The sequence below is a fragment of the Lycium barbarum genome, chromosome 7, assembly GCF_019175385.1.
Source record: "Lycium barbarum isolate Lr01 chromosome 7, ASM1917538v2, whole genome shotgun sequence".
NCBI lineage: Eukaryota > Viridiplantae > Streptophyta > Magnoliopsida > Solanales > Solanaceae > Lycium > Lycium barbarum.
The window spans coordinates 128,159,978-128,186,904 of record NC_083343.1 but is presented as its reverse complement, the minus strand read 5'-3'; the positions used below and the strand labels follow the sequence as shown (position 1 = coordinate 128,186,904).

The 26,927-nt window shown below is 32.9% G+C and overlaps 1 protein-coding gene across 1 annotated transcript; it reads right to left on the bottom strand.

Moving 5' to 3' along the window:
- Positions 1-3,394: 3,394 nt before the first annotated feature.
- On the bottom strand, positions 3,395-8,005 carry LOC132604332 (probable disease resistance RPP8-like protein 2). Its single transcript, XM_060317785.1, has 4 exons — positions 6,793-8,005; positions 4,523-6,313; positions 4,250-4,349; positions 3,395-3,750 (listed from the first exon to the last, which is right to left on the bottom strand). Exons 1-3 carry the CDS (start codon positions 7,802-7,804, stop codon positions 4,279-4,281), a joined length of 2,874 nt encoding a protein of 957 aa, XP_060173768.1. The 5' UTR covers positions 7,805-8,005; the 3' UTR covers positions 3,395-3,750; positions 4,250-4,278.
- Between the last annotated feature and the right edge of the window lie 18,922 nt (positions 8,006-26,927).

The window sequence follows — 26,927 nt, the reverse complement described above, 5'->3', positions numbered from 1 at the left end:
TCATCATTGATCTACAATCAAAATTCTTTTCTTTTTTAAAAGGAAAATTTATGTTGTGTGTCCATTTAGACATCTAGTTTGTCAATTTTAGCTCACCTTTCCACTTCTTACCCCAATTAACTCTTCGGCAATTTAATTTGCAAGAACCACGCTCCGCTTTTATTTTTATTTTTTATCTACACTTTCCCTAAGCTTCCCACTTCACTTCTCCTCATAGTCCTTTTTCTCTGCTCCTCTCTCGACCATGCAAAACTTCAAGCAAAAGCTCAAACATAAAAACCCACAAAAGAGATGCATGCATTTTTCCCTACGTTAAAAATAATGTAATTTTTAGTCACAAACTTCAAGTTAAAGCTCAAATCAAACATAAATACAAAAACCCAGAATAGATATACAATTGGATAGAAGAAGAAATACCTTGTTAGAATATTACCTGAATAAGAAAAACACAGAAAGAAGAAGAAGAAAAAGAAGACAGTTTACTTCTGGAAGACTTCTCCTCAATGGGTTCGAATTTGGAGGTTTATTCAATTATGGTATCTGCTTTAATTCACGGAAAAATTAAGTTGAGTGTCCATTCGGATTTACATACATGGATGGTGGTGTGCAGAGAGATATGGTGGTGTTTTAAGAGCCCGTTTGGATTAGCTGGAAAAAAAAAGTGGATTTTAAGTAAAGGTGTTTAAAGTATTTTTTAAGTGCTAAAAATTATTTTATAAATAAGCAATTACGTGTTTGGATAAAAGTGCTGAAGCTGAAAATAAGTTGTTGATATGTTTGGTACACAAGTGTTGTTAAACACTTTTTTTCAATCAAAATGACTGAAATACCCTTAAAGACGATTACTATAAGATTTTTAATTCTAAATTGATTCAAATTAATTTTAATTCAGTTCCAATATAAACTGATTATTTAAATTAATATTATAAATATATGTTATTTTTAATTTTAACAATATATAATTTGGATAAAGATTGCACCATAATATAAAGTTTTAGGGATAAAATTAATCAAAACCACGAAAGGCCATAATTAGCGTGTACAAACCAAGGAGCGTAGAACTCAACGAGAGCGGCACGATCTTGACCAATCTCCTTCTCGAATTTTCTTCGGTTAAAATGGTAACTTCATCTGCCAATAGACTGACCAATGGCTCCTTTTAGTATATATATAGAAAGCATTTTGTTTTGGTACATGTTTTTCTATTTTCGAATCAAGTCTGTAAGAAGGATGAATGAAACGGCAGTCACCAAGAAAAGAGGGAGAAATATGATAGTTTAGGATTTTTAGTAGCGAGGGTAACATTGAAATTAGAAGAAAATATATGGGATAAAAGAGTAAAATCGTTGGTCAAATCAAAATGACTTTTAAGCCGAAAAGAAAAAAGTTGGGGTAGACCCACTTCTTGATTTTGGCTTATTTTACGTTGTTTTCTATTTTGCCAAATACTCAAAAAAAATTAAAATGGCTTATCCAAACGGGCTCTAAGAGTAATTTTTGCACCCCCAAGAAAATACATTGTTGATACGTAGTTATACAATGTTTATACATTGTTATACAAAACATATATATTATTTATACGTTATGCTACAGTGTATAAGAATGTGTTGTAATATATAATTTATTTATAAGGATTTTTATGTAAAGTTACAAAAGAAGTTGAACAACTTTATATAACTATACAAAATAAATATATTATTTATACACCGATAATGCAGTGGGCTATATTGGCTGCAAACTAGATTCTTGAACCATACTTACGGGTTATTTCCCCTTTTCAAAGTCCAAAATCCCTGTTGGGCCTCACTGGTTGAGTTTTTGGGTCAAAGTTCCTTCCATTTTTTGGCGCGGCTTGCCCTTCTTTTGGGTGGTCTTTAATTTTTGTCCCTCAAATTATTTGTCTTTAATTTTTGTCGTTCGCTTAAAAAGGTGGCCGAAAATATCCAGAAATTTTGGGTTTGAACTTCCGCTCAATTAAAAAAAAAATCGCAAGATAAAGCTTTTGCAAAAAGTCAGTCTTATGCTGCATATTTTGCCTTAAGACATAACTAAAAGTCTGTCTTACGAGGCAAAGTCTGTCTTCTCCGGCACAGGTTCTATGTAACTTCATCTGAATAGGCATAGGTTCATAAAACCTATGCGTTACGAAACTATTATTATTTTTTATTCCGCTGGGTTTCGAACCTAGAAAAAGGACAAAATTAAAGACCAGCAAATTGAGGGACAAAAATTAAAGACCAGTCCGTCTGAAGGGAAATCGTGCAAATTGCCCAGTTCCTTTTCCTAATTTCTGACTGGGCTGGAAAGCTATGTACATTCAAGCTAATTAGCCCATTAAAGCTCCGTTCTGAAGGTCCACTCTTTATTATTTTCTTCTTAATTTCCGTATTTTATAATTGTAGTGACTGCTTCATTTGTCTTTCATGTGTTATGCAATATAGATTCTTATGGTCAAGGTTTATATGTCCTAATGTTTAAATAATGTTAATTCTCTTCATATTTATGCTGAAAAAAGAAGGCCAGATATATAAGTTTGTAAGAAGAACAGGAGAAAGTAGGGGGAAAAAAAAAAAGATTGGCCTGAAATTCATTTTTCCTGTGAAATTTCAAGTTTTTTGGCAAAAACTTCTGTAGTAGCTTAACAACAACAAACAATGAACAACATAACCAGGGTGATCTCATAAAAATGGAGTCTGGGAAGGCTAGGATGCAGGCGGACATTACCCTTACTTTTGTGGGCTAGAAAGGTTGTTTCCAGTAGACCATCGGCTCAAAAGAAAAGTATTCGAACACAGGATTGTAAGAAAAAGGACAACAAAATAGCAAGATACAAAACAAACGTGGCAACAGATAAAAATACACATCGAGGAATAAGAAACTACGTGTATCACTGAATACTACTGCTACAAGGAAAAGAGAATAGGAGGAGCCTAGCCCCCTCCCTCTCTCTCCCACGCATAGTGCGACAACACTCAGCTACCTACTAACCTTCTATTCTAATTCCCGACCTTCAAAGCTTACTAGATGTTAGGAGGAAAGTCATCTGCTATGTCAGCATCTTATGTTTATTAGACATAGTTTTTTATATTGTCAGGTTTTCAATGGGTCGGAGGCTTAGTTAAGTGTCTAGATGAAAACTTTGGACAAATTTAAGGGTTGCTATGTATTCAACCATAAATAAATAACAATAATTATACTCGATCTGTTCCCTTTTTATATGGTTTAATTTCTTTCTCTTTTTAATCCATTTCAAAAGATTAACACATTTCTATAAGTTTAACATCTCATTATGCCCTTAATGACATGCTCTTATAGTAATTATTCTGAGGATGACATGCACTCAGAATAACTGTGATGACATGTTGAAAAACCAGAAGGATACTAAAAACCAGAAGGATACTAAGGCATATGTTAAATATATTTAGTTTGTGTCAGAAGTCAATGCTTATTTCTTAAATTTTGTACACATTCAAACACTATCATACAAAAAACAAAAAGCACAGAGGGAGTAAACTAATGACAAACATGATACAAGACTTAATACCTCCAGTCCATAGTCAAACAAATATATATACACAGCAGATATAATATCTTAACTAAAACCTTGCTAAAAGGGGAAACAAGACCTCCAACTTTCCCATCTTTTGCTTCAAATTTGCCATCCCAAATTAAGCATACATGTCCACTTGCCATGCTTTGTTCAGTCTTACTTGAAATTACTTATAGTCCAACCATCAACAGATGCATGACCTGAATAAAGAAACCAAGACCACAAATAGAGAACAAATAAGGACCTGCATAATAAGCTAGCTCATATCAATGGAAAAACCAGCTTTTACTATTTAAATTAGGAGTCCAAATAGTTTTCTATCTGATCATGTAGGTTTTAACTGAAATACAGATTTAGATTACAACTAATGTGAACAATCATTACTGTTTTTGCGGTAGTATACATTAGTTCCATGAAATAAGCATTTTGCTGAAATGACTCTGCATAATAGATTTGCTTAAACTCGATAACACATGACTTCGAACTTGTTAGACATGGCACTGTCTTAAGATTCAGAGGTAGTTTTCTTACTGAAAAGAAAGCTAAGTATGTTTAGCACAGAAGATTGTACACGATATGCATGGGAAATGCTTTTGTTGGAGTTAACCACAGTCTTTACTCTTTAGTATGAGGGTTAGTGAAGTTTTAATGGTTTGTGATGAAAAATTTGACAAGTTTATGAGTCTCTTTATTACTAACCTTCTAGATATTATCTTCCCTTTGAGTACTTATACCCTCTTCCATTCCTTTGGTACTGTTGATGGACAAATGGTCTGGAATAATCCGCCTAACTTATGTCCTGCACATGTAAATAAGGGATACTTGAGAATTCAATTGATGATATATGGATTGTGGAGATATAGGGGCATGTTAAATCTCAACATAAAGGTACAATTCAGTTCTTAGAATACGCGATTAAGTATTTAAGCAAAATGGACTGCAGCTAATTTGTGACCTATTATGACTAAATACCTGATAATAGTATTTTGGGTTTAATCTTGGGAAAATTCTTCGTGCCGAAAAATTTCCTGAATTGAACTTTGTAAAAGTCTTCCCCTTGAACCTCTTCAAGCCTGTTTTGGAAGGTATCTGGCATGTCTATAATCGTTATCTCCTGTATCTTAGTTAGATATTTCAATCCATCCGGAACCTTCTCCAATTTCTTGCAGTCTTCAATTTCTAGATAAATTAGATTGGGCATGGCCCCTGTCTCCACCCTCCAGCTTTCTAAATTTGGCAGCCCTTGGATCTTAAGAGTTTTAAGGAGGGGAAACCCTTGTGCAGAACAACACATTTCCTTTCCAACGAACGCGTTTCCACGTAATGACAAGGTAAATAGTTTAGGCAGCTTCTGCAGAATAAGCATAGGGTCTTCTTCAAGTCCACTCCTTCTCAAGGTTAACTTAGTGAGGCTTTGTGAAAAGAAGTAGTGTTCTGGTAGCTTACTGATATGTCCAATTAAATCTAACTTGCGGAGGTGGTGACAACCTAACAGTCTCTTCAGAAGGTTTAGATCTTTTTCTGAATTAAATCTGTAGTAAATGCGGAAGGATGTTTCCCTGAGTCTCCCCGTTTTGTGGGTAAGGTGTGTGATAATCTCATCCATCTCATTCAACTCCAGTGATAAAACAGCTGCGAGTTTCTGAAGTTTTGTTAACTTGAAGAGATCTCTAAAAGGAGAAACTTGTGTATCAAAGTTCTTGAGCATTTCCAAGTGGCTTAAAGGACTTAGCTCCAACTTATACGTGTTATGATGTGAAGGGGGAAGATATAAATTCCGCAAGTTTTGCAACTTCTGTATAGTATTCGGCAAAGTCAAGTATGAGAAGAAATTCACCCTCAAATCAAGTGTCTGTAGGTACTTAAGATTACCTACAGATGATGGAAGTTTCTGAAAGCGTGAATGTCTGAAGCTCAGGTATCTCAAGTGCACCAAATTACCAATCGCTTTGTGCAGGTTTTCCTCGAAAGAAAACTTCTCAAGGTGCAAAACCCTCAAAATTGTGAAGTTATTGCACAGACCTTGGAATATAGGCAGGGGATATGCTGTTCCTTCGCGCCCTGCCTGTATTGGAAAGAACAAAGCTGATCTAACATGCTGAAAGGACTTATCATTAGTAGAGAAATAGTTCTGGACTTCATTGTCTACGGTGATAGAGAGTCTACGTACGGTGCGTGTTGATGTTGCTTTAGCTGAAGAAGAGCAGCGCATCGATTGAACCAAAGGCTGAGGAGAAATTGTCTTGAGAAAGTTTTCCTCCTTTGCTTTCGACAAACATGTATCTCGCATGAGATCATGAAGTCGACAGGATTTGATCCTTCCGGTTGTTTCGTCTAGTTCCACTTGAACCATGTACCTTTGAGCTAATTCGTGCAAATAACATTCCCCTACTTCCATCATTGCTGTCTCCTCTCCTTGGTTACCTTCCAATGATATAATACCTTCAGCAGCCCATAGCTGATACAACCTTTGCGCAGATATCTTTTGGTCCTCCGGAAAGTTGCCCAAGTACAAAAAACACGGCTTAAGCTGATATGGTAAGTCATAATAACTTAAAGTTAGGGCACCATGAATTTTTCCATCTTGTTCAAAACTTTCACCACTCATGCGAAGGTTAAGGTTTTGGCTCGTCCTTCTCCACTCATCTATTTTAGGTCTTCTAGCCAAAACTCCAGCAATCACAATAATGGCTAAAGGCAAGCCTCCACATTTATTGACCATCTCCTTTCCAAGCCTCTCTAATTCCAAATCAATATTTAAATCTGCATAAAAACAAGAAAGAATTTTCATTTCGCGCTGAGTAGTAGTATGCTATAGTTCCTCGGTCCCGATTTATGCGAAGGTGTTTGATTGGGCACGGAGTTTAAAAATGAAAGAAAGACTTTTGGAACATATGGGCTAAAACAAGCCGTAGATATTTGTGTGACTATAAATTATTTCAGAAATGGTAAATTAAATATTTTAAAGTTAAATTGTTACTAAGTATAGAAACATGTCATTTTTTTGGGCTAACTGGAAAGAAAAGATTGTCACATAAATTGAGACAGATGGAATATTCAATTGATAACACCCTCCAACTTTTGTGTGTTAGAAAATGGAATAGATTATTAGTTTCTAATCTTATTTCCTTTTCTGATACTCTTGGCTTCTTTAGTTGATTGTTGATGCTAAACTTCTTGGATTTTTAGACCTATTTGAGGAAATTATTTAAATCAGATTTCATTGAATTGAAGATAATTACCTGGAGTGTTTACTCTGGGGAATGCTTTCTTATGAAGCAACTTCCAACTCTCCTCAGCATTCAAACAGCTCGGTTCACAGATAAAACAAGTTGGATCTATGTGTGTACAAACATCCTTCTTGCGCGTTGTGAGCAAAATTTTGCTTCTACTCTCTTTCCCCTTAGGAAAAGCATGCTTTACACTATCCCAGAAAGTTGTTGACCAAATATCATCCAGCAATACCAAGCATCTTTTACTCTGCTGAATTTTGTAAAGTTCCTTAACGAGCTCGTCGTCCATCATCTTGTTAATTTGTTTTCTGATTTTCGGTTCAAGTTTCGTGAGGATCCTCTGTAGAACATCTCTTGCTTGCCATTGCTTTGATATACTAGCCCAAGCAAAAGCCTGAAAATGACTTCGTACATCATTGTGATGATATGCTTTTCGGGCAAGTGTTGTCTTGCCTAGACCTCCCATCCCACATATCGCCAAAACTCCATGAAAGTCTACATTTTCATCACTTGTCAACTCTTCAACCAACTCATTCACCTCTTTTTCTAATCCGACGAAATCTTCATCTACAAGATGAGAATAAGATCTTGTTAACCATTGACTTTTCTCAGATGAGGGTTCTCCTGGGGATATAACTCTAATTCCAGTATCAACATAAGTTTTCATGCACCTTCTTATGCTATCAATTCTTGACATAACATCCTTCGTTTCCGTCCCTATGTTGTGTAGAGCTATATTCTCTTTCCAAATCGATTGATCCTTTCTTGAAGTAATTTTGTGGGAGTATTTCTCAAGAATATTCTCCACATCATAAGCAACTTCCCTAATATCTGCTAGCCAGTTCCGAACTGTCTCGTATTCAGGTTTTTTAGCATCTGCATCTTGTAAAAAGCATTGTATTCGGTTTATTTCTGCTCGAATAGCTTGGATTTGGTTGCCAACATTTAACAGGAATTTCGCCTCGTTCTTCAGTGTGTCGTATAACATTTGCAGGAGACCAAAGAGAGAACTATCATACATTTTGTTTTGTTTTGAGAAAATTGTACCATTTAGGGGATTTAGCTATTAAGGTTGCTTGAATTAGAATAGAATAGAGAAGCTTTTGCACCTATTCAGTGAAATTTTGGCAGCAGACAAATTTCCTAGAAACTTCGTACTTACAGAAAAGTATTTTAAGATATTAGACAGTGACAGATTAACTACTTAAACAACTTGACTAAAACAAATAAGTTGATTGTAAGCTTTTCTTGATCAAGACTCAAGACTATATATTGTATTTATCAGAATTGACTTTGGAATATTTTATAGATTTTGATACCTCTAGAATCGTATTTTTTCCTACTTTGATACAGAAAGACAGATTTACAATATAATATGTGGATTCACGTGAGTGTCCAGATGCCGTATATGTATTAAAAATTTCACCAAATATCTATAAATGTTCTACTGTGAATCAAGTTATTATTATATGTTAACTTAAAATTGTTGTATGAACTCATAAACTTCAGTTCCTGAATCCGCCTATGGACTTTTCTGCTGTCTCAACGTATGTTCATTCATGTTACACCAGTGCTTATGCTTGCATAATTTGTTAGACTAAATATTATTTTAACAGATTTGTAGATGCTGCCGGCCATCGGTAATTATCTGGAACAGATTTATATTAGTGTAACTCTTTTGATATTCCAACTTAATTGTTGGATGTTGATAGATTGACAAGTACATTACTTTCATATATTTAATTGAAAATTCTCTGTTTTTAATGAAGGTATAATTAAGCGACTTTTCTTCTTTCCCCCCACATGAATATATAGCAGATAATGCATAGATGGATGTACATTGTACACCATACCTATTGCTGTCCACTCAAATCTATCATATCAATTATTGACATACCAGAGTAGAGAGTGAAATGGATCTACGATTAGGTGAATCCTTTCTATCTGCTCAAATTTTGATGGACAGAATTACTCGATATTTGTGTTGGTGGAAGCTAACAGATACCCTATAGAATTAGTCGTGTGGCAAGTTGGCCCGAACATGATTATCAAAAGAAAAAAAAAGTTAAACATTTTGATTGAGAACTCTTCTCGACTAGTGGTTTTGTGATGAAATGTACAATTGAAGTGTGCTTTCTAGCTTGTTTAGAGTGTCAAATGAGTGAGTTGGACATGTTAAAATGGGTTGAACTGATAAAAAGGTTAACACACCCAAAATTTGCTTTGGCCAATTTGAATGAACAATTGGACATAACTTAAGCCGTCCAACTCAAAGTTACGTGATAAAAATTTATGTGCATCCGGTGTTTATACCAAGATTATTTAATAGCACATGTCTTAACTTACACTCTTATTGTTAAATCATGGAGTAGTTATTTAATACACATTAACCTTAATTTTGGCTTAATCATGATAAAGTAGTATGATTTGATGTAAACATCGGGTGCGTGCAAGTATTTACCGAGTCACATTTGTTTGTTTGTTCTTTTATAATTTGTTTAAATTTGACACTCGTAAATGCCGGTGCAGTCAGTTGATTCTTTCGAATTGTATGACCATATCTTAAGAGGGGTATATTTTCTTGCTTGCTTTATTTCATGCCCAATATAGGCTTGATGTACTGGGATCTTGATAGTTGTAGTTTCCTCAATTTCCAGGAAGTTCATTCCAAGTTTATCATATTTCGATGACTAAGGAACCTGTACCATATTTTAGTAGTTGTTCACCATCTTCCTATTTACTTGTCAAAGTCGTGTTCTGGTCATGGGAGCATAATACTCACGGATATTTAAAGTTTTTAAAGTAAACATATATTTTTTCGATTAAAGGGTGCATCAATTTTTTCAAAGCAAACTACGTATTAGTTCCGGTAAAAATTTACCCACACCGAGTGTTTGCACCAAACTAATTGCATGTCCTGTGTATGAATATACGATAACATCACTTAATCATGATGTATACATCCATTCCATTAAATTACTTAACTACAGTAATTAAATTATATGAGTTTGGTGTAAACACGCGGTGCGGGTAAGTATTTACCCTTCCTCAGTTCCTTTTTATTTGTTGTTTTCCCTTTTGCAAGCATATTAAGAAAATTACTTCGAAACATTAATTAAGAATGCTATCGGCTATATTAACCTTTATCTCTAATTTTCATACGAAATTGTAAGGACTTCTTAAAAGTTTGTTTACTGAAAATTTATTAGACAGGGGTAACTTGAAATTCTAATTGTATGTTAATTTCAAATTGTCATAGGAATTCATCAATTTTAATTTATGAATCTGCCTACAAACGTGACTGTTGTATCAAAGTGTATTCATTCATGTTGCATCAGTGATTATGCTTTCATAATTTGTTGACTAAACATTATTTTAACCAATTTTGGAGACGTGCTAGCCATCGGTAATTATCTAGGACAGATTTATATAGTATAACTCTTTTAATATGCCAATTTAATTTGTGGATGTTGATTGTCTGACAAGTACATTATTCTTATTTAATTGAAAAATTCTCATTTTTTATAGAAGGTAAATTTAAGTGGATTTTGGTCTTTCCCCTCACACGAATGGCATAACTTAAGCCGTCCAACTCAAAGTTACGTGATAAAAATTTATGTGCATCAGGTGTTTATACCAAGACTATTTAATAGCACATGTCTTAACTTACACTCTTATTGTGAAATCATGGAGTAGTTATTTAATACACATTAACCTTAATTTTGGCTTAATCATGATAAAGTAGTATGATTTGATGTAATCATCGGGTGCATGCAAGTGTTTACTGAGTCACATTTGTTTGTTTGTTCTTTTATAATTTGTTTAAATTTGACACTCGTAAATGCTGGTGCAGTCAGTTGAATCTGTCCAACTAGATGACCATATCTTAAGAGGGGTATATTTTCTTGCTTGCTTTATTTCATGCACAATATAGGCTTGATGTACTGGGGTCTTGATTCCAGGAAGTTCATTCCAAGTTTATCATAATTCGATGACTATGGAACCTCTACCATATTTTAGTAGTTGTTTACCATCTTCCTATTTACTTGTCAAAGTCGTGTTCTGGTCATGGGAGCATAATACTCACGGATATTTAAAGTTTTTAAAGTAAACATATATTTTTTCGATTAAAGGGTGCATCAATTTTTTCAAAGCAAACTACGTATTGATTCCGGTAAAAATTTACCCACACCAAGTGTTTGCACCAAACTAATTGCATGTCATGTGTATGAATATACGATAGCATCACTTAATCATGATTAATTAATGTATACATCTATTCCATTAAATTACTTAACTACAGTAATTAAGTTACATGAGTTTAGTGTAAACACCCGGTGCAGGTAAGTTTATTTACCCTTCCTCAGTTCCTTTTTATATGTTGTTTTCCCTTTTGCAAGCATATTAAGAAAATTACTTCGAAACATTAACTAAGAATGCTATCGGCTATATTAACCTTTATCTCTAATTTGCTCATAGGAAATTGTAAGGACTTCTTAAAAGTTTGTTTACTAAAAATTTATTAGACAAGGGTAACTTGAAATCTTGATTGTATGTTGTAAAACTATAAAAATGTAAAAGACAAATGATGAAAATTTTCCTTCCCTTGTATATGTTCTGTACAGTGCACGTTATATAGCAATACATGGAATGAGAATAGCAAAACAAATTGTGCAGGTGTCCTATTTTAATTTGTCACTTCCTAACAAACTAATTATTACATATCATATTTTGTAAAAAGAAAATTAATATGTAAATGTGGAAATTGCTTGGAAGCTTCTTGAATGTGTAGCAACGTGTGCAAAATTATTTTGAATCAGCTGCTAACCTTCCCATGTGAACACTTCTGCACTTCTTTCTTTCACATTTCCACATTTTCACACACACATTTGTATATCTTGTATATTCACACACACACTTCCTTTTCCGGTGAACTGTTTTCTTTGTCAAGTTCATCAATATTTCCAACATATGTTAATTTCAAATGTCATAGGAATTCATCAATTTTAATTTATGAATCCGCCTACAAACGTGTCTATTATCAACGTGTGTTCATTCATGTGACATCAGTGCTTATGCTTTCGTAATTTGTTGACCAAAGATTATTTTAACCAATTTTGGAGACGTGCCAGCCATCGGTAATTATCTGGAACAGATTTATATAGTATAACTCTTTTAATATGTCAATTTAATTTGTAGATGTTGATTGTCTGACAAGTACATTATTCCTGGACCGTTCATATTTAATTGAAAAATTCTCATTTTTTATAGAAGGTAAATGTAAGTGGATTTTCGTCTTTCCCCTCACACGAATAGCATAGCAGAGAGTTGTCAAGGTCTACTAGTTTGATGTAAACATGATGTGCAGGTAAGTTTTTACTAGTAGCCAATGCATAATTATATATGTACAAGGATAAAACAATTGAATAAGTTTACAAAATTATTTCAAACTAGGTGTCACGTTTCCCTTGAGCAATTCATAACTGTAGCAAGTTTTCCTCAATTGTTTCTGTTTATATAGTCTGCAGAGTAGGTGTCAAGTTAACCATCTTGACTGGGAACTCTTCTTGACTAGTGATTCTGTGTGATGAAATGTACAATTGAAGTGTGTTTTCTTATGTTTACGCTAGTTAGTTAGGGGTGTCAAATGGGCGAGCTGGATTAAATTTGAACGGACTAAAACGATGTTAAGTGCATAGATAGCCAGTTTTGGGACTAGTGTTTAAGTCATGCCCTATGTCTATAAATTATAAGTGTCATTTCGGAACAACTTCACCCTATCTTCCGAGATAGCGGTAAGGTCTGCGTACACTTTATCCTCCCCAGACCCCACATTGTGGGATTTCACTGGGTATGTAGTTGTCGTTGTTGTTGATTTAGGAACAACTTCAAACATACAAGAGTGAAGTTGTAAAACTCACATACATAATTGAACTTCAATCATATGTGGTTGAAGTTCAATCAACTCTTTTTTTTTTTTTTTTTTGAAGCTGGATTGAAGTTCACAAATTTTTGCATGCACTTCAGACACGTTTGACAAAATTTATGCCATGTTGCATGTACTTCAGCCACAGATGACTTAAATTCAGCCATATCTACATGTAATTAAGCTGAACAAGTTTTTGCCAAGAGATATCAGCTTATTCTTTGAATTTTAATAATTCAACACACGAGTTGACTCAGACTCGTGTAATTAATTTTACATTAATGCTGGTGGGGTACTCGAATCTTCAAGCTAGATGACCATGGTGAGAGGGTCGTATTTCCTTGCTTGATTTATTTTCTTCCACAAATTCTCAAGCAGTAGGCTTAATATACTGGGATCTTGATAGTTGTTTCATCTATCTCCAAGAAGTTCATTCGAAGTTTACCATATTTAGATGACTAAAGAACACGTAACATATTTATGTGTTGTCCATGGGAGCAAAATACCTAACGGTAAAATTAAAAATTTCACTGATGGTATTCAAAATTTAATATTCAGCAGCATAATATAGGGCAATAAAATTTTCAAATCAAACTACGTAGTAGTAATACTTAGTTAATAATAAAAACACTTGTAATAAAACTAGCAATTAAATAATTAAAAACTAACATAAAGAAATTCTACTAGTGATAAATATAATTCAAATATATTATTAGAATCGTACTCGACATTTCAACTATCTAATAGGTCATTCTCCTTAACTAGATATCATGACTTTTCCTTATGCTATAGTAATGTGCTAACTTTGATTCTTGACCAAAACTCGCAAATTGAAAAAACGAAAGGTCTCAGTCTAGGAAAAATTGCATCAAGTTTAGAATTAAAATATATTGAATAAACAAAGGACTTTCCGAATGCGGCAGATTGCATCTTTTCAAGACATATCTCTAAAACGATAAACATGATAATGCTACTTTAAACCAAAGAATACGAACTAGTATTCACTAACTTCTCTTATAATCGAGAAATCCGAGTACCAGTGGCGCACTGTCCGTAATTCCGTGAGCGATAGATCCATCTCACTATTCTTCTCCACTTAAATATCGGTGTTTTTTTTTTTTGAGTAACGTTCGAACCCATACAATTGAACTTAATAAAATGTAAGTTACTATCCAATTTTGGAGGATCGGTGCTGCACCATTTAAAAATAGGTGAAATAGACCTGTCTCACTGCCTTTCTCGAAAACTGGATAGCAGCAAGGTTTGAACCTTATACTATTGAACTTTATAAAATGCAAGATGCTATCCACTTAAATATCAATCTTTTAAGTCAATAATGAACCCACTTCATTACCTTTCTCCACTTAAATACCAGTCTTTTGTTTACAACATGATCCGAGCTAATACTATTGAACTTTGCAAGTAAGATATATCCAATTTTTGGACGACACCTAATTGGGCCAAAATAGGTTCTTGAAAGTAAGCTATAATCTGGAATTTGATTATTTATCTCAACAATCGTAGTTGCACATGCAAGCAAATCTATTGAAGATATTTTCTTGGTGAACCGTGAATAAACAATAAATTTGGGCAGGTTAGCTCAATTAATTAGTTGTTGTAACATTAGCCAATCAAACTCTTCGATTAAATTACTTACTTGTCCAACATGACCAAATACTGATGTTCCTATAGAGCTCCTATATATTTTCATTCATGCATTAAATGTGCCTCCTACTCAATCATTTTCTAAAATATGGATGATAATATTGGAATATCATTGTTAAATTGTATCCACAGAAATTTCACTAATTCCTTTATTAAGTCCTACAAGTCAATACCAGTGAAGACACCACAAATTTTGTAATTTATGGTACGTATTAATTTATGTGATAGAATTTTTTATTTTTTTAGTTAGTTTAAAAAAACTGACATCTTTCTATTTAGTAACAATTTAATTTTAGACTTTTTAATTTACCCTTAATGAAATAACTTACAGCCAAGATTTTCATGCTTGTTATAGACTATAAGTTTCAAAAGTCTTTGTTTTCTCTTAAATTATGTGCTCAGTCATATACTTTGACATAAGTTAATATAGAGGGAGCATAATTTGTAGTATGTAATATCTAGCCATCTCATCAATGGGTCAATTGATTTTGTAGTCCTTTATAAATTTATTTTTAGTTCTATGTCTTTTATTTTTTTATTTTTATGAGGGATCTTTAGTTTTACATATAAGAAATCAGAAAATAATACACAAAATGTTTTGCCGGATCATTTTCTTCTATTCAAATTGTAATTTTGTTCACCGATTTCCTCCTCATTCAACTTATTTTTGGGTTTCTGAATATTTTACTACTTGATATGTCGCTATTGTTTTTAAGCTTACATTTCAAAGTTGTTGAATCATTCGTACTCCGTACAAGTTTTACCGGCCATTACAAGAGAGTCTACAATTGCGAAGTGCTTGAAGTTTCAAAGTCATGTTACATACAAAGAAACTAATAGTCAGTTCATCTGGATCAACTTAAAGATATTTTAAAACTAATATCACTCCCTCTGTCTCAATTTATGTGATAAACTTTTCTTTTTAGTCTGTCTCAAAAAAAATGATACATTTCTATATTTAGATATAATTTAACTTAAAACTATCCCTTTTACCCTTAATGAAATGATTTACAGCCACACAAAATATTTATAGCGTGAGAAGTCTTCCTTTCTTTCTTAAACTCCGTGCCTAGTCAAACTATATCACATAAATAAGCCGGAAGGAGTATTATATTGCCCATTTTCTTATCAATATCACACGATTTTTGTCAAAGGATCTTAAATGAATTATCCCAAGTTTATCTAACCCGTCCAAACTTGAGTGACGGGTTTTATTCTGCTAAATTTTACATCCTTAATGGTGGTTGAGTCATTTTCCTGCAATAATTTTCAAGAGTTAGGCTTGATATACTGGGGTCTTTGATAGACGTTTCATCAATTTCCAAGATGTTCATTCGACTCAACATGTGACTAAAAAAACAAAACTTGTGTAGTTCCATTTTAGAAAGTATAGTGCTATTTTGCCTTATAGAGATACTCTAGCACGGACCCAATGTCGTCGTACTATTCTACGGAATCTACCATTATTATGTTACTATGATGATATAGGTGATTCATTTGATTTTATTTGTCTTTGCTTATATAGGGTGATTCATTTTGAGTTGTTCATAACTTTTGGAATTAAATTTTGTTGCCACTCAAATAATAATCTAACTGTGTTTTTTTTTGTTTTTACTTATTTTACAACCAGTTAATATGTATGAAGAGATCTTGAATGATTAAATCTATAATAAAATTTTAATATCATTAAAATGTCTATTCAAACTACAAGAAAACCCTGAATTGCCAACGGATTTTACCAACGACCAAAATCCGTTAGTATATTAGTAACAAATTACTAACAAATTTGTAACTGATTTGTTATTCAAAATTTAGCAACAGATTTCTAACGGAATACCAACTAAAATTTTACTAACTAAATAATTTAGTTGGTAAATATGGCGGGAAAAAATGGCGCCTAATCTAGCAACTTTTTACCAACAGATTACCAACTGAAAAATCACCAACAGACACCTTTCGTTGGTAATATTACCAACAGAGTATATGTTGGTAGGTAAATATGGCAGAAAAATAGGGAATATAGTTTATTAACAATTTACCAACGAATTACTAACTAAGTAATTACCAACAAAAGGATTTTGTTGCTAATTTTACCAACCAATTAGGAATGCATTGGTAAATTACCAATTGATTGTTATCTGTTGGTAACTTGCCAACGAATACTCAATCGGTTGGAAATTTTTACCAACTAATTAATTTTGTGGTTTGTAGATTACTAACATATTAGAATCAGTTGGTAACATACCAACAGGTTGTTAATCGATTGGTAAAATTTACCAACCGATCCATCTTTAGTTGGTGATTTTACATACAAATGTCAAATATTGCTACCACCTGAGATCAATTTTGTTGGTAAATTACAAACTGATATTGAAACAGTTGGTAAATTTACCAATGAGAAGGTTAAATTGGTTGGTAAATTACCAACTGGAGCTAAAACAGTTGGTAAATCAAGAAATGCTAAATCAATTGATATAGAATTTAGTGGTTAATTTATATTTACTTATCTAGTTTTTATTGTACAATACGTTCACGAATATTATTACTAATTTCGTCAGATTGAATGGACTTACCATGATTCGTTCTTTAATTCTTTTATGAAAGAAAAAAATAATACATAGATACCAGTAATTTATTTCTTTTGTTATTCCCAACATGCCAATATTGACACTAATGATATGTAAATATTTCAAAACATCTATTCAGTCTAGAGTTTCTAAAGCTCATTGTAAGGCTCGTTGGAAAACCCGTTATCAAAATTTCAAATAATTCATTTTAGCTATGTTAATAGTTCTACATTATTGATTAATAGAGAAGAAAATTGATTTACCAATGAATCGCTAAATGCTATGGTTCTTACATATAATTTCTGAATTTATTCAGAAGTAATACACGAAAACATGCACCTCTCTTTTCTAGTTATTATGGAAAAGGAAACAACTTATTGGTTCAGCCTATGCTTGAAATAAACAACTTGCACACACTCCCTTGTAAAGAAAAAATACCAAGCACTAACACTTAAATTTATTGTTAAAATTACCGGTATTAAAGTCCTGAAATTTTGACATACGGCCAACGGCCCACAGAAATGAAAGAATCGATTGCGTTTTTCATGTGATATCATCTTATAAATCGCTAAAAATTCGAGTGGAGTTCTTTTTATAGCATCTCACCCCTCTTTTTATTTTTTATTTTTGAAATTGGGTCAAAAAATTTAAAGATGTTCGAGTTAATTAGTTATATATTATGAACTAATGACTAGCTCTTTTATTGGTTATTGGACCGTTAACACTTCTTAAAAGAGTTTTCCTTGGACTATAAATGGAAATGATAGAAGTGAGTCAGTATACTAATTCATCATCCACAATAAGCCTGTCGTGTAGGTTCTTTTCTCAAATAACAATTACTTAAGAGGAAATCATAATAGAATTTGAAAAAGCAAATGACAATAAGTCGAAGACAATAAAATATAGAAAATATATTTATTTTCATATTTCTAAGCTAAGATTAAACAAAAGTCTTTGAAAATAAAAGTAATACTACAATCAGTTCATAAATTGTTAAAGCTTCCATAAAACTAGACTAAGCAATAGAATACCTCATATTTTTTCCTCTGCCTCAAGTTCTCTCATGATACCTTCTACAGCTTAACCTGCAACAGTCCATTGATCAATTCCAGGTCCAATAAAAGCAAGTATAAATCAGTGGATTCATTATAAGTTCCTTGTACAAAAAGAAATAGTTAATTGACGATAACAATCGACCGATGATATTTGGCACAAATATCTATAGTTTCGTGTCGCTTTCCCTCTAAAACTTAGAACTTTACTTGCTTTCTTGAAGACAAAATCGTTGTATCCGGGCTGATGTTGTAATGTTTTGTGAATAGGTGCAACGCAACCATTTGGAGGAGAAATGGGCAATTTGGTGGACTTTTTGGAAGCTTTGGCATCTGATCGTGGCGACTGAGAAGCAGAAACAGTAGAGAAGAAGTGACGAATTGAAAAGTTGGCTATCCATCCGCATCGCGGAACAAAAGCAAAGGAATTCTATCTCTGATCAAATTGCACAATCATGCTTTTCATCCGCATCGCGGGGAGAAAGCGGACAAAACAAGCTCCTGACCAAAATTCACCATCAGGCTTTTCTTCGGCATAGCAGAAGAAAAGCGGAAGCAGGCTCGCGCGATCCATCTGCATCGCGGAAGGATAGCATAGTTACGCGCAGCTTTCCCATTTCGATCGGGATTAGGTTTATTTATTTATTGTTTTAACCCTAGGCTATATATAAATGTTTTATTGGCTGTCAACGGTGTGCTGGGATATTCTAAGACTTGGAAGCCACCGTTCTACTTTCTCTCTAGGTTTATTTTATTTTCCATCTTTTCAACCCTAGTTTCTTCATGAATTCTTGTTGTTCATTGAGAATCATGAGTAGCGAAACTTCTTAATTTTGGGGTTGTGGCGAAAGACATTATAGTTGGTTTAACGACAATTTCTATCAATTAAATTTCCATATTTTGGGTTGCTTATTTATTCTTGTGCTTAATTGTTTGATTATCTGGTCAATAGTTAGACACTATTTGTGGTGTGTGAATTGGACTTGAGAAAGGGAATTCATGTACGTAATAAGAATAAATATAGTTTGTTTGATTTAATCGCTTCACTACTGAGGATATAGATATACCCTTTAGCCCTACTTAGTTGAATACGGAGAATTAAATGCATTCTTGTTACCTCTGATGACCATAGAGATATAGGCGTTATAGTAACATCTACAGGTTTGTGAGTAGTTCGAGAGAATATCATCAAATTATAATTAACTCGTCAACTAGTAACCCAGGAAATAAGATAGGTAGAATTGTCAAAAGATCAACTGGATTGTCGAAAGCCATGACCCTAGAACTTTCTCTCATCTGATAAATCTTACAGTCATTGTCAAAATATTCTCAGTCACAAAAACACCAATCATGACTTGTTTCTTTTTAGTTTTAGTTTAGTTACAACAAACACTTTGATTTTCACTTTCTTGAATAGTTTGATTCGAATTTGAATTAGTTTAACAGTAGAATCTAAGTCTCTGTGGGATCGATATCTGGACTTAAAAGTTCTATATTACTTCTACGACCACATATACTTGCGTGTGCGTTTGGGAGTAACAACCAATGAAGACTTAACTATTTTCTCGCTAGGATTCATGAATGAAGAACTTCGGATTGAAGTCTGAATTGTTAGAGCTACTTCGATATATATATATATATTTTTAACTTTTTAGCCACATAGTCGTCGTGAACCCATATGTATTTCGTTCTTCTATTCTTTGGTTCGAATTGTTAGTTAAATATTTGATTGATTTCATCTATTTATTCATTCAATTCACATGTGTAAAGGGTCGAAAGCACTTCTAGTCCATTTGAATCCCCTAGGATAGTAGGAAAAAAGAAATATATTTTTATTTCATTTCGTATATAACTAGAACTAGTCAATATCTAATGTCACACTCCAACATTACAAGTGAACAAATATGAATCCTTTTTTTTTCCAAACTACATTTAATTTTTTTGAGTCACAGTCTCAAGGCTTGTTCGACAGTTCGAGTATAGACACGCTGAAATTTGAAGATGAGACTTCAATTTGTAGATTGATTTTATTGCACCAGTTTCTTTTGACCAATAGTCTAAATACCAAAGTGGTCCCTTAATAACAACTTCCAATGTAAAATCAAGAGATCCTTTCACGTCGGATAAGCATCTTGTTCCTAATTTTGTGCCCCTTTTCTCTTATCCCAAAATCTTTCAACTTTGTGTGTCTGGAATGGAGAATTCACATCTCATCGAATGAGTTTCCAAAATGACGAGCTGCTTGATTCTTTCGAAACTAGACTCGGAGGACTACATCATGTCAAAAGTAAAAGCAAAACTCTTTCTAGATTAGCTAGAATTAAGTTTTAATGTTTATCTACACGTTTGGCTTGTCGAGCTCACAACTTTGCATACTCTCTACCAAAAAATCATATCTCAATATAGGAGCCTTAAATCACGAGCGATTTGATTTTGTAGAAACTAGACATTCGAGACTGTAACATATCAAAACAAAATTCAAAATCCTTCTATATTGGCTAAAATTAATTGTTGAAGTTGATCTACACGTCTGCCATGTTTATTTCACAGCTCTGCACTCTCATAAAAATAAATTATTTTATTTGCTATGAGAAATAAATTAAATAGTTGACTCATTCATTGTGAAAATTAAAATACGTAGTGTAGTGTTTTTACATGGTTGATTTAATAATACTAAGTATTTTAATTAGGTGTTCGTCTTTGCATATTCAGACGACAACCAATGATTATAATTTTTTGTATTAATATTAATTTCATCGTACATCCGAACTTTAAAAAATTAGCTATAAACTTTTTTTGGACTTAATTTGTATTTTGAGTTCAAAAAAATAATTTAGTGCAGTTAAATACTAAGTGCAATTAAAATTTTACTACTCTTTTATAATAATTTAATAACCAAGAATCCAGTAATATAATATAAGATTCTTAAAAAAAATTGCAAAAAAGGGCTCCAAATCAGAAACGAAAGAAGTCAAAGTGTCCACAGAAAAAAGGAAAATTAAGAAGAAGCAGAGAAAAAAGAAAAAGAAAAAACAATGCCGCCTAAACTCTCCACCTCCTAAATTATAGAGACCCTCGCGCCGTTATTTCAATTTCTTATTCTCCAATTTCAGCCCACGTTCACGATGCCAGTACTTTTATGTAAATCCCACAATCTGCCTGTCACTCTTGGATTCTCAGTTCCACATTCCTTTCTACTAACTGGCAATTAGTCTTTATCAATTTTATTTTCCTCTTTTTTGTTTGAATCCATCCGTCCATAGTGTATCTTCTGATGTGCTTTATTTGTTTGGTTAATATATAAGATTTATTTAATTTGTGTTGATGGTTCTAGATTAAAAAAAAGATAGAATATATGGCTACCTGTGTTTTTGAATCCCCTTAGATAAGGAGAATTATCTAAGATAGTTGTGAAGTGGGTTCAGGAGTTCTGTTAGGTTTACAATTTTCGAGCCACCTGTTACATAAAACTTAATTTCTCCAGTTTGTTTCCCCCCTAGTTCCTTGTTTAAAAGCAGAGGAACATTAGACCTTTTTTGGGTGGAAACATTTGTCTTACTGCCTAATTGTATATTGTACCCTTTTTTACTATCCAAAGATTTCATAAATTATGTTGCTCTTTTGAAACAAACTGAAAATAGACTGCTTATATTGAACACTAAACTGGGATTACAAAGTAATTACAAATGATAGTAAGTAAAAATCCAACAGAACCTAAGAAGAAAGGGAAGAGAATTAGACTGATACATAATTGGGATGACGAAGTTACAGAGCAGGGAGATGAGAGATAACTGAATATCATAATACGCATAAATCGTTCTATCTAATCCCTAATCCCTTTTAACTGATTACTAATTGGGTCTGGATCCTAAATAAAACCCTCCAAAAGTTTACTTAGCCCAATAATTTCAACTAGATCCGTCCTATTTAACACTTTTAGACCATAGGCCCTTATGTCATCCGCTTGGTTCACAACATCTTTACTCTTCTCCAATCATCAGAAAAGAGGTTTTAAAAAGAAAATGAGTTCAAATCGTCAATGGATGTACAAAAGGTTAACTAAAGGTCTGGATAATCCAAAATTCATACGGGGCGCAGAGCAATTTATTGAGTCCAAAATAAATCACCCCCAATATAAAGTTGTAGATATCAACCATAGAAGGAAATTTAAAAAGTATGAACTTAAGAGACGAGGATGATGATTCAGACGATGAGGTAGAATTTCATGACAAATCTGAATTAAATATGGATGAAGATGATGATAATGAGGATTAAGAGGCATATTATGCAAGTGCAGTAGAGTTAAAGTGCTCTAATCTCTTCAAATAGAAGAGTCAAAATTACTGAAACATAGTCTATAGGTTGTTTTAACTATTGAATTTTATATTTCTTACTGGCAAACTTCTATTTTAGATCTCGTCGATTTTACATTTCTTTGTGACCAATTTAAGTATTTGTATTTAATAGTTTTTCAGGTTGTTTGTTTGAACGATTATCCCTCGCTCTCATTTTTGTGAGAGAAGTAGCTGATTCTGAAACTACATGAAGCGTAGAAATATCTCGGTATTTATTTGGGAAAGCTAGAAACCTCATTGGGAAACGGAGGAATTTAAAGCCAAATCCGCACAATGTTCAAAAAAATCGACTAAGCAAGAAAGGTGGCGAAGGATCGGACCCTTCACACCATACGGGAGGCTCCAGAACTCACCGAGAACATGCAAAACTACTGGTATATTGATTTTAATTTAGCTAAATCATAATTTCTTTAAAGCTACTCCTTGTGTATTAAACGTGGTAAATGTGATTTCAATTTTAGGCCAAACAACTAGGAAGACCACCTCATCCACAGGAGCTTCTAAAGAAGACACATCTCAGAGCTAACAATGAGTTTGTGGACCAGAAGTCTAAAAGCACATATGTAAGTGACGTAAGCATTGCTCATTACATTTCTAGATTTGTGTTTAGTTTTTCGCGTATAACATCCCTCATGTTTACTCCAAGTCTGATCAAGAAACTACAAAAAATGAAATGAAATGTATGATAATGAATTCAAATACCAAAAGGGACTTAGGTTACCATATTTTGAAGAATTGTCAATTCTTTTACCAGCAACTTTCATAAATCAAACAAGGAATACTTAAATCTAGGCATGCACTCAAGACACCAGCCGTTGCCACTTTATCAGGAACAAATACCTCTTGTTTCGTCAAACAGAAAAGCTCCAGTGTCTTATTTCCAAGTATATACTCCTTTCAATGGACTCATGCAATTTTTTACCCAAAACAAAAATATCAGGAAGCTAGAATAGTAACAAAAGTATCAAAATCAACTTTTTTAATGGATTATCAACATGCAGGGTTAGACGGTCCTCTTCCATACAAATGTACAACTCAGTTACCTCCTTTACAAGTCCCTTCTCAGCACATCATATTATAACTTTCTTCCATGAGACCAGATTCTTAGGAGGCATTTATCGACCAACATCCACACCATATCATAGCCCCTGCCTTGTAGTAACTTGAGATCATCAAAGCTTTAATCTTAGCTGCACAACCATTTAATCTACCACCATGTCCCTTCAAATTATAATTCTGGCATAAGAAATGAATTCAATAGGAAATAGCAGATATTTTTTTCTTAATATTTAGAAGACATTCTATTTTAGTTAAAAAGCAATAGAAAATTACCACCTTCCAAGTGCATACTTAACTGCACCAGATTGCACTTTATAATTCATTTTGTCACTAATTAAAAGAAACAACAATATCTCGAGAAAAGGTGACGAGAAAAACAATCAATATTATGTAGTACACAAGCCGAACAGTTTGGATGGATTCATATTTACTGATGGAAGCACTTTCGGCTGACAAGACCAAGCTCTTTGGCAATATAATTAGACTAAGAAAATAATCCTAATTGTATCCATATCCTGCTGAAAACTTGGCACATTTTTGTACAGTGTTTATTTTTTAAAACTGTTAGAACGTTTCGTTTTTATTGTTTCATTATTTTCTTCAATAGTTCTTGAATCCTGACTAAGATTAGTGGTGACTTTTATTTTTGTTGAGTAAAGTACTGTCTGCTACTTGATTCAGTGTTTGTTCTTAATAATGTGAAACAAGATAAATGTTGAGTACTTTAAGGATAGTGAGTGATGTGCTTTAGAAGGAGATTTTTTCTGTTGCCTTCTTATTTTTCTGTGAGAAGCTTCAGTTTGTGTTCTTATTTTCTGCGTGATAAGCTTTAGCTGTGGATACTAAACTCTGACTGTTGTATCAACTTGCTGTTGAGGTGCTGTTTAGAAAAAGAAACATTTGACTAGCTTGCTATTGAACTGTTGTTGAAAGAATGTATACTTTAATTGCTCTTCATTTATAACAGTCATTCATATTTTCCATTCCTTCCAGTCGTTTAAACTTTGAAACTTCCCACTTGCTAGGAGAATAAAGATTTTATTGAGAATTAAGTGTAATAGAATGAATCAGATAGACCAGTAGTCAATGTTCTGACATGTTATAAGTTATTATAAGCCTTTTAATTTGTTAGCATTTTGATTTAGTCTATTAGACTGTTCTTGATGGTTTTTTCTTTCAAAAAAAATTACTATTATAGAATTCATATCATATTTTTTGCTTTGAGGATGCTATAATGTCTAAAATCACATCTGCATCTCAACTTGAAGATGGAGGTAGTGAGCCTCCTACAGTTGATTTCTCACAAATTCATTTGGATGAAGTTGGCTGGGTTAAGAAGCCGTGCATTTATGGTCTTGGTTTTCTCAAGCACCTTTCTACGGACATGTTGGTGCATCATCCTCTTCAACATCTCGGCCTCCAGATCTAGACTTTGATGCTTGGGTGCCTGAATGTGTTGGACAACGTATGCAAGCAATGAAGGAAGAGATGAGAGCAGAGATTAGACAAGAAATAGGAAAAGAAATGCGACAAGAATTGCGTGAAGAAATGAGACATGAAGTGCAACAAGAGGTGCAAGAGCAAGTTGATCAAATACTCCAAGCACTCATGTCGCTCATCCTAGCTGGCTTACCTACACCTCCTTCTCGTAGACGTGACTCGTCGTCAAATAATGACAAGAGTCCTATTTAGAATTATTTTAGAGTCTTTTACGTTAGATACATTTTGGATTGTTTATTAACTTTATGATGGATGTTATTGTTTATAAAATAGCTACTGTTTTTGTTTTATTGTAGTTTTTTAGACTTTTCAAAGCTTTAAATTAATATGAATATTTAAAATGACAATTTTAATGTTGAATTACTATTCGGTTAGTAATATTTCCTAACAGGTTTAGAATCTGATATTAAACTTTCTAACGAATTACTAATGGAATTTTTCTATTACTAACAAATTACTAACGTAATAATAACCATATTTACTAATGAATTTGAAATTTGTTGGATTACCAACAGATCTTTTTCGTAACTAAAATTACTAACGGATTAACGATGTATTTTGAAAATAATATGACCGGACTTACCAACCAAGTTGTTATGTGTTAGTATAGTTTCTAACGGGATACCAATGACACTTTTTCTGTTAATACATTTACCAACCAATTACAAACGAAATTTGAATAATAAAGGACCAAATTTACTAATCTGTTCTCTGTCCGTTAGTAAAGTTACTGATGGAACACCAACTGAATTTTAGTTAGCAAAGTTACCAACGGAAATCATAGAGTCAAGATTCATAAATTGCCAACAATTTTTTTGTGGCTTTACCAACCGAATTTTAGTTGGTAATGTTACCAACGATATCAAATTGGTTGGCAAAATTTACCATCGAGCCTTTTAGCAACGGATCAATATCCGTTGGGAATCCGTTGATAATTCAAATTGCCAACTGATTTTGTCAATTTACCAACTAAATTTGTTGTTGGTAATTTGGGGTTTTTTTGTAGTAGTTTCTACAAAAATTACAGTATATCACTACTTTATTCACTTTCCTACAGCTAACTGGCATCCCTATTATTATCAACTACTACTACCACCCACAACAATGCACCATTGTCCTCAACCACAGCTACCAACATTACCGTCAATCACCATCAATCATTATATATCGTCAATCATTGCCATCATTAATCATTACCATTAGTTCTTACTATCATCCACACAATTATTAGACGCTGCCACTATCAACCACCACTGTCAAAACACTATCACCATTTGTTACTATCTATAACCAGCACCATCAGTCAACACCATCTTTAGTTAGTACCACAACCATCAATGCTAGCCGTCATCTGTACCAACTATCGTAATTTTTTAAAATATTTTATCCATAGAGCATTATATTTTAGTGTTTTATTGAATTCTATATTTATTAATTTTTAAAATAATGAAAGTTTTATATATACATATGCGAGAAAAGAAATGATCTTAATTATTTAGTATTTAGATCTTAATACAATATTTTAATATTCAAATATATATTCTGATTTAGTTGTTTTAATTCTAAAGATGCTTTGATGTAAAAAACCTTCCATGTCCAAATATCATAAATAATGTAGTATGTTTTCAAGTTTAGTATTTGAATTAATGCCACGTAACCATATACAACGTATATTATAACTTATTAATCTCCTTATTTAAATTGATGAAATATTAATTTTTTTAAATTCTATAGTGTTTGATCCAAATGAAGTACTTAACTTAGAAAGTCTCTTTAAGAATGAAACCTAAGTAATACTGTTAGAAAGATCAAAAATATTTTAATATTTAAATATGTATTCAGTAGTACCTCAAGTTTTTTATCATTAAAAGAATAACGAAGATAGCTGAAATTATATTGTATCATGCATTAAGGAGTGACTTTTCCCAACTATTTTTGTTTTACAAATTCTGTTTCTACTCCTTCAACTTTTGATCTGGAAATTGTAAAAGTAAGGCCTAATTTATTCTGTCTAAACTTT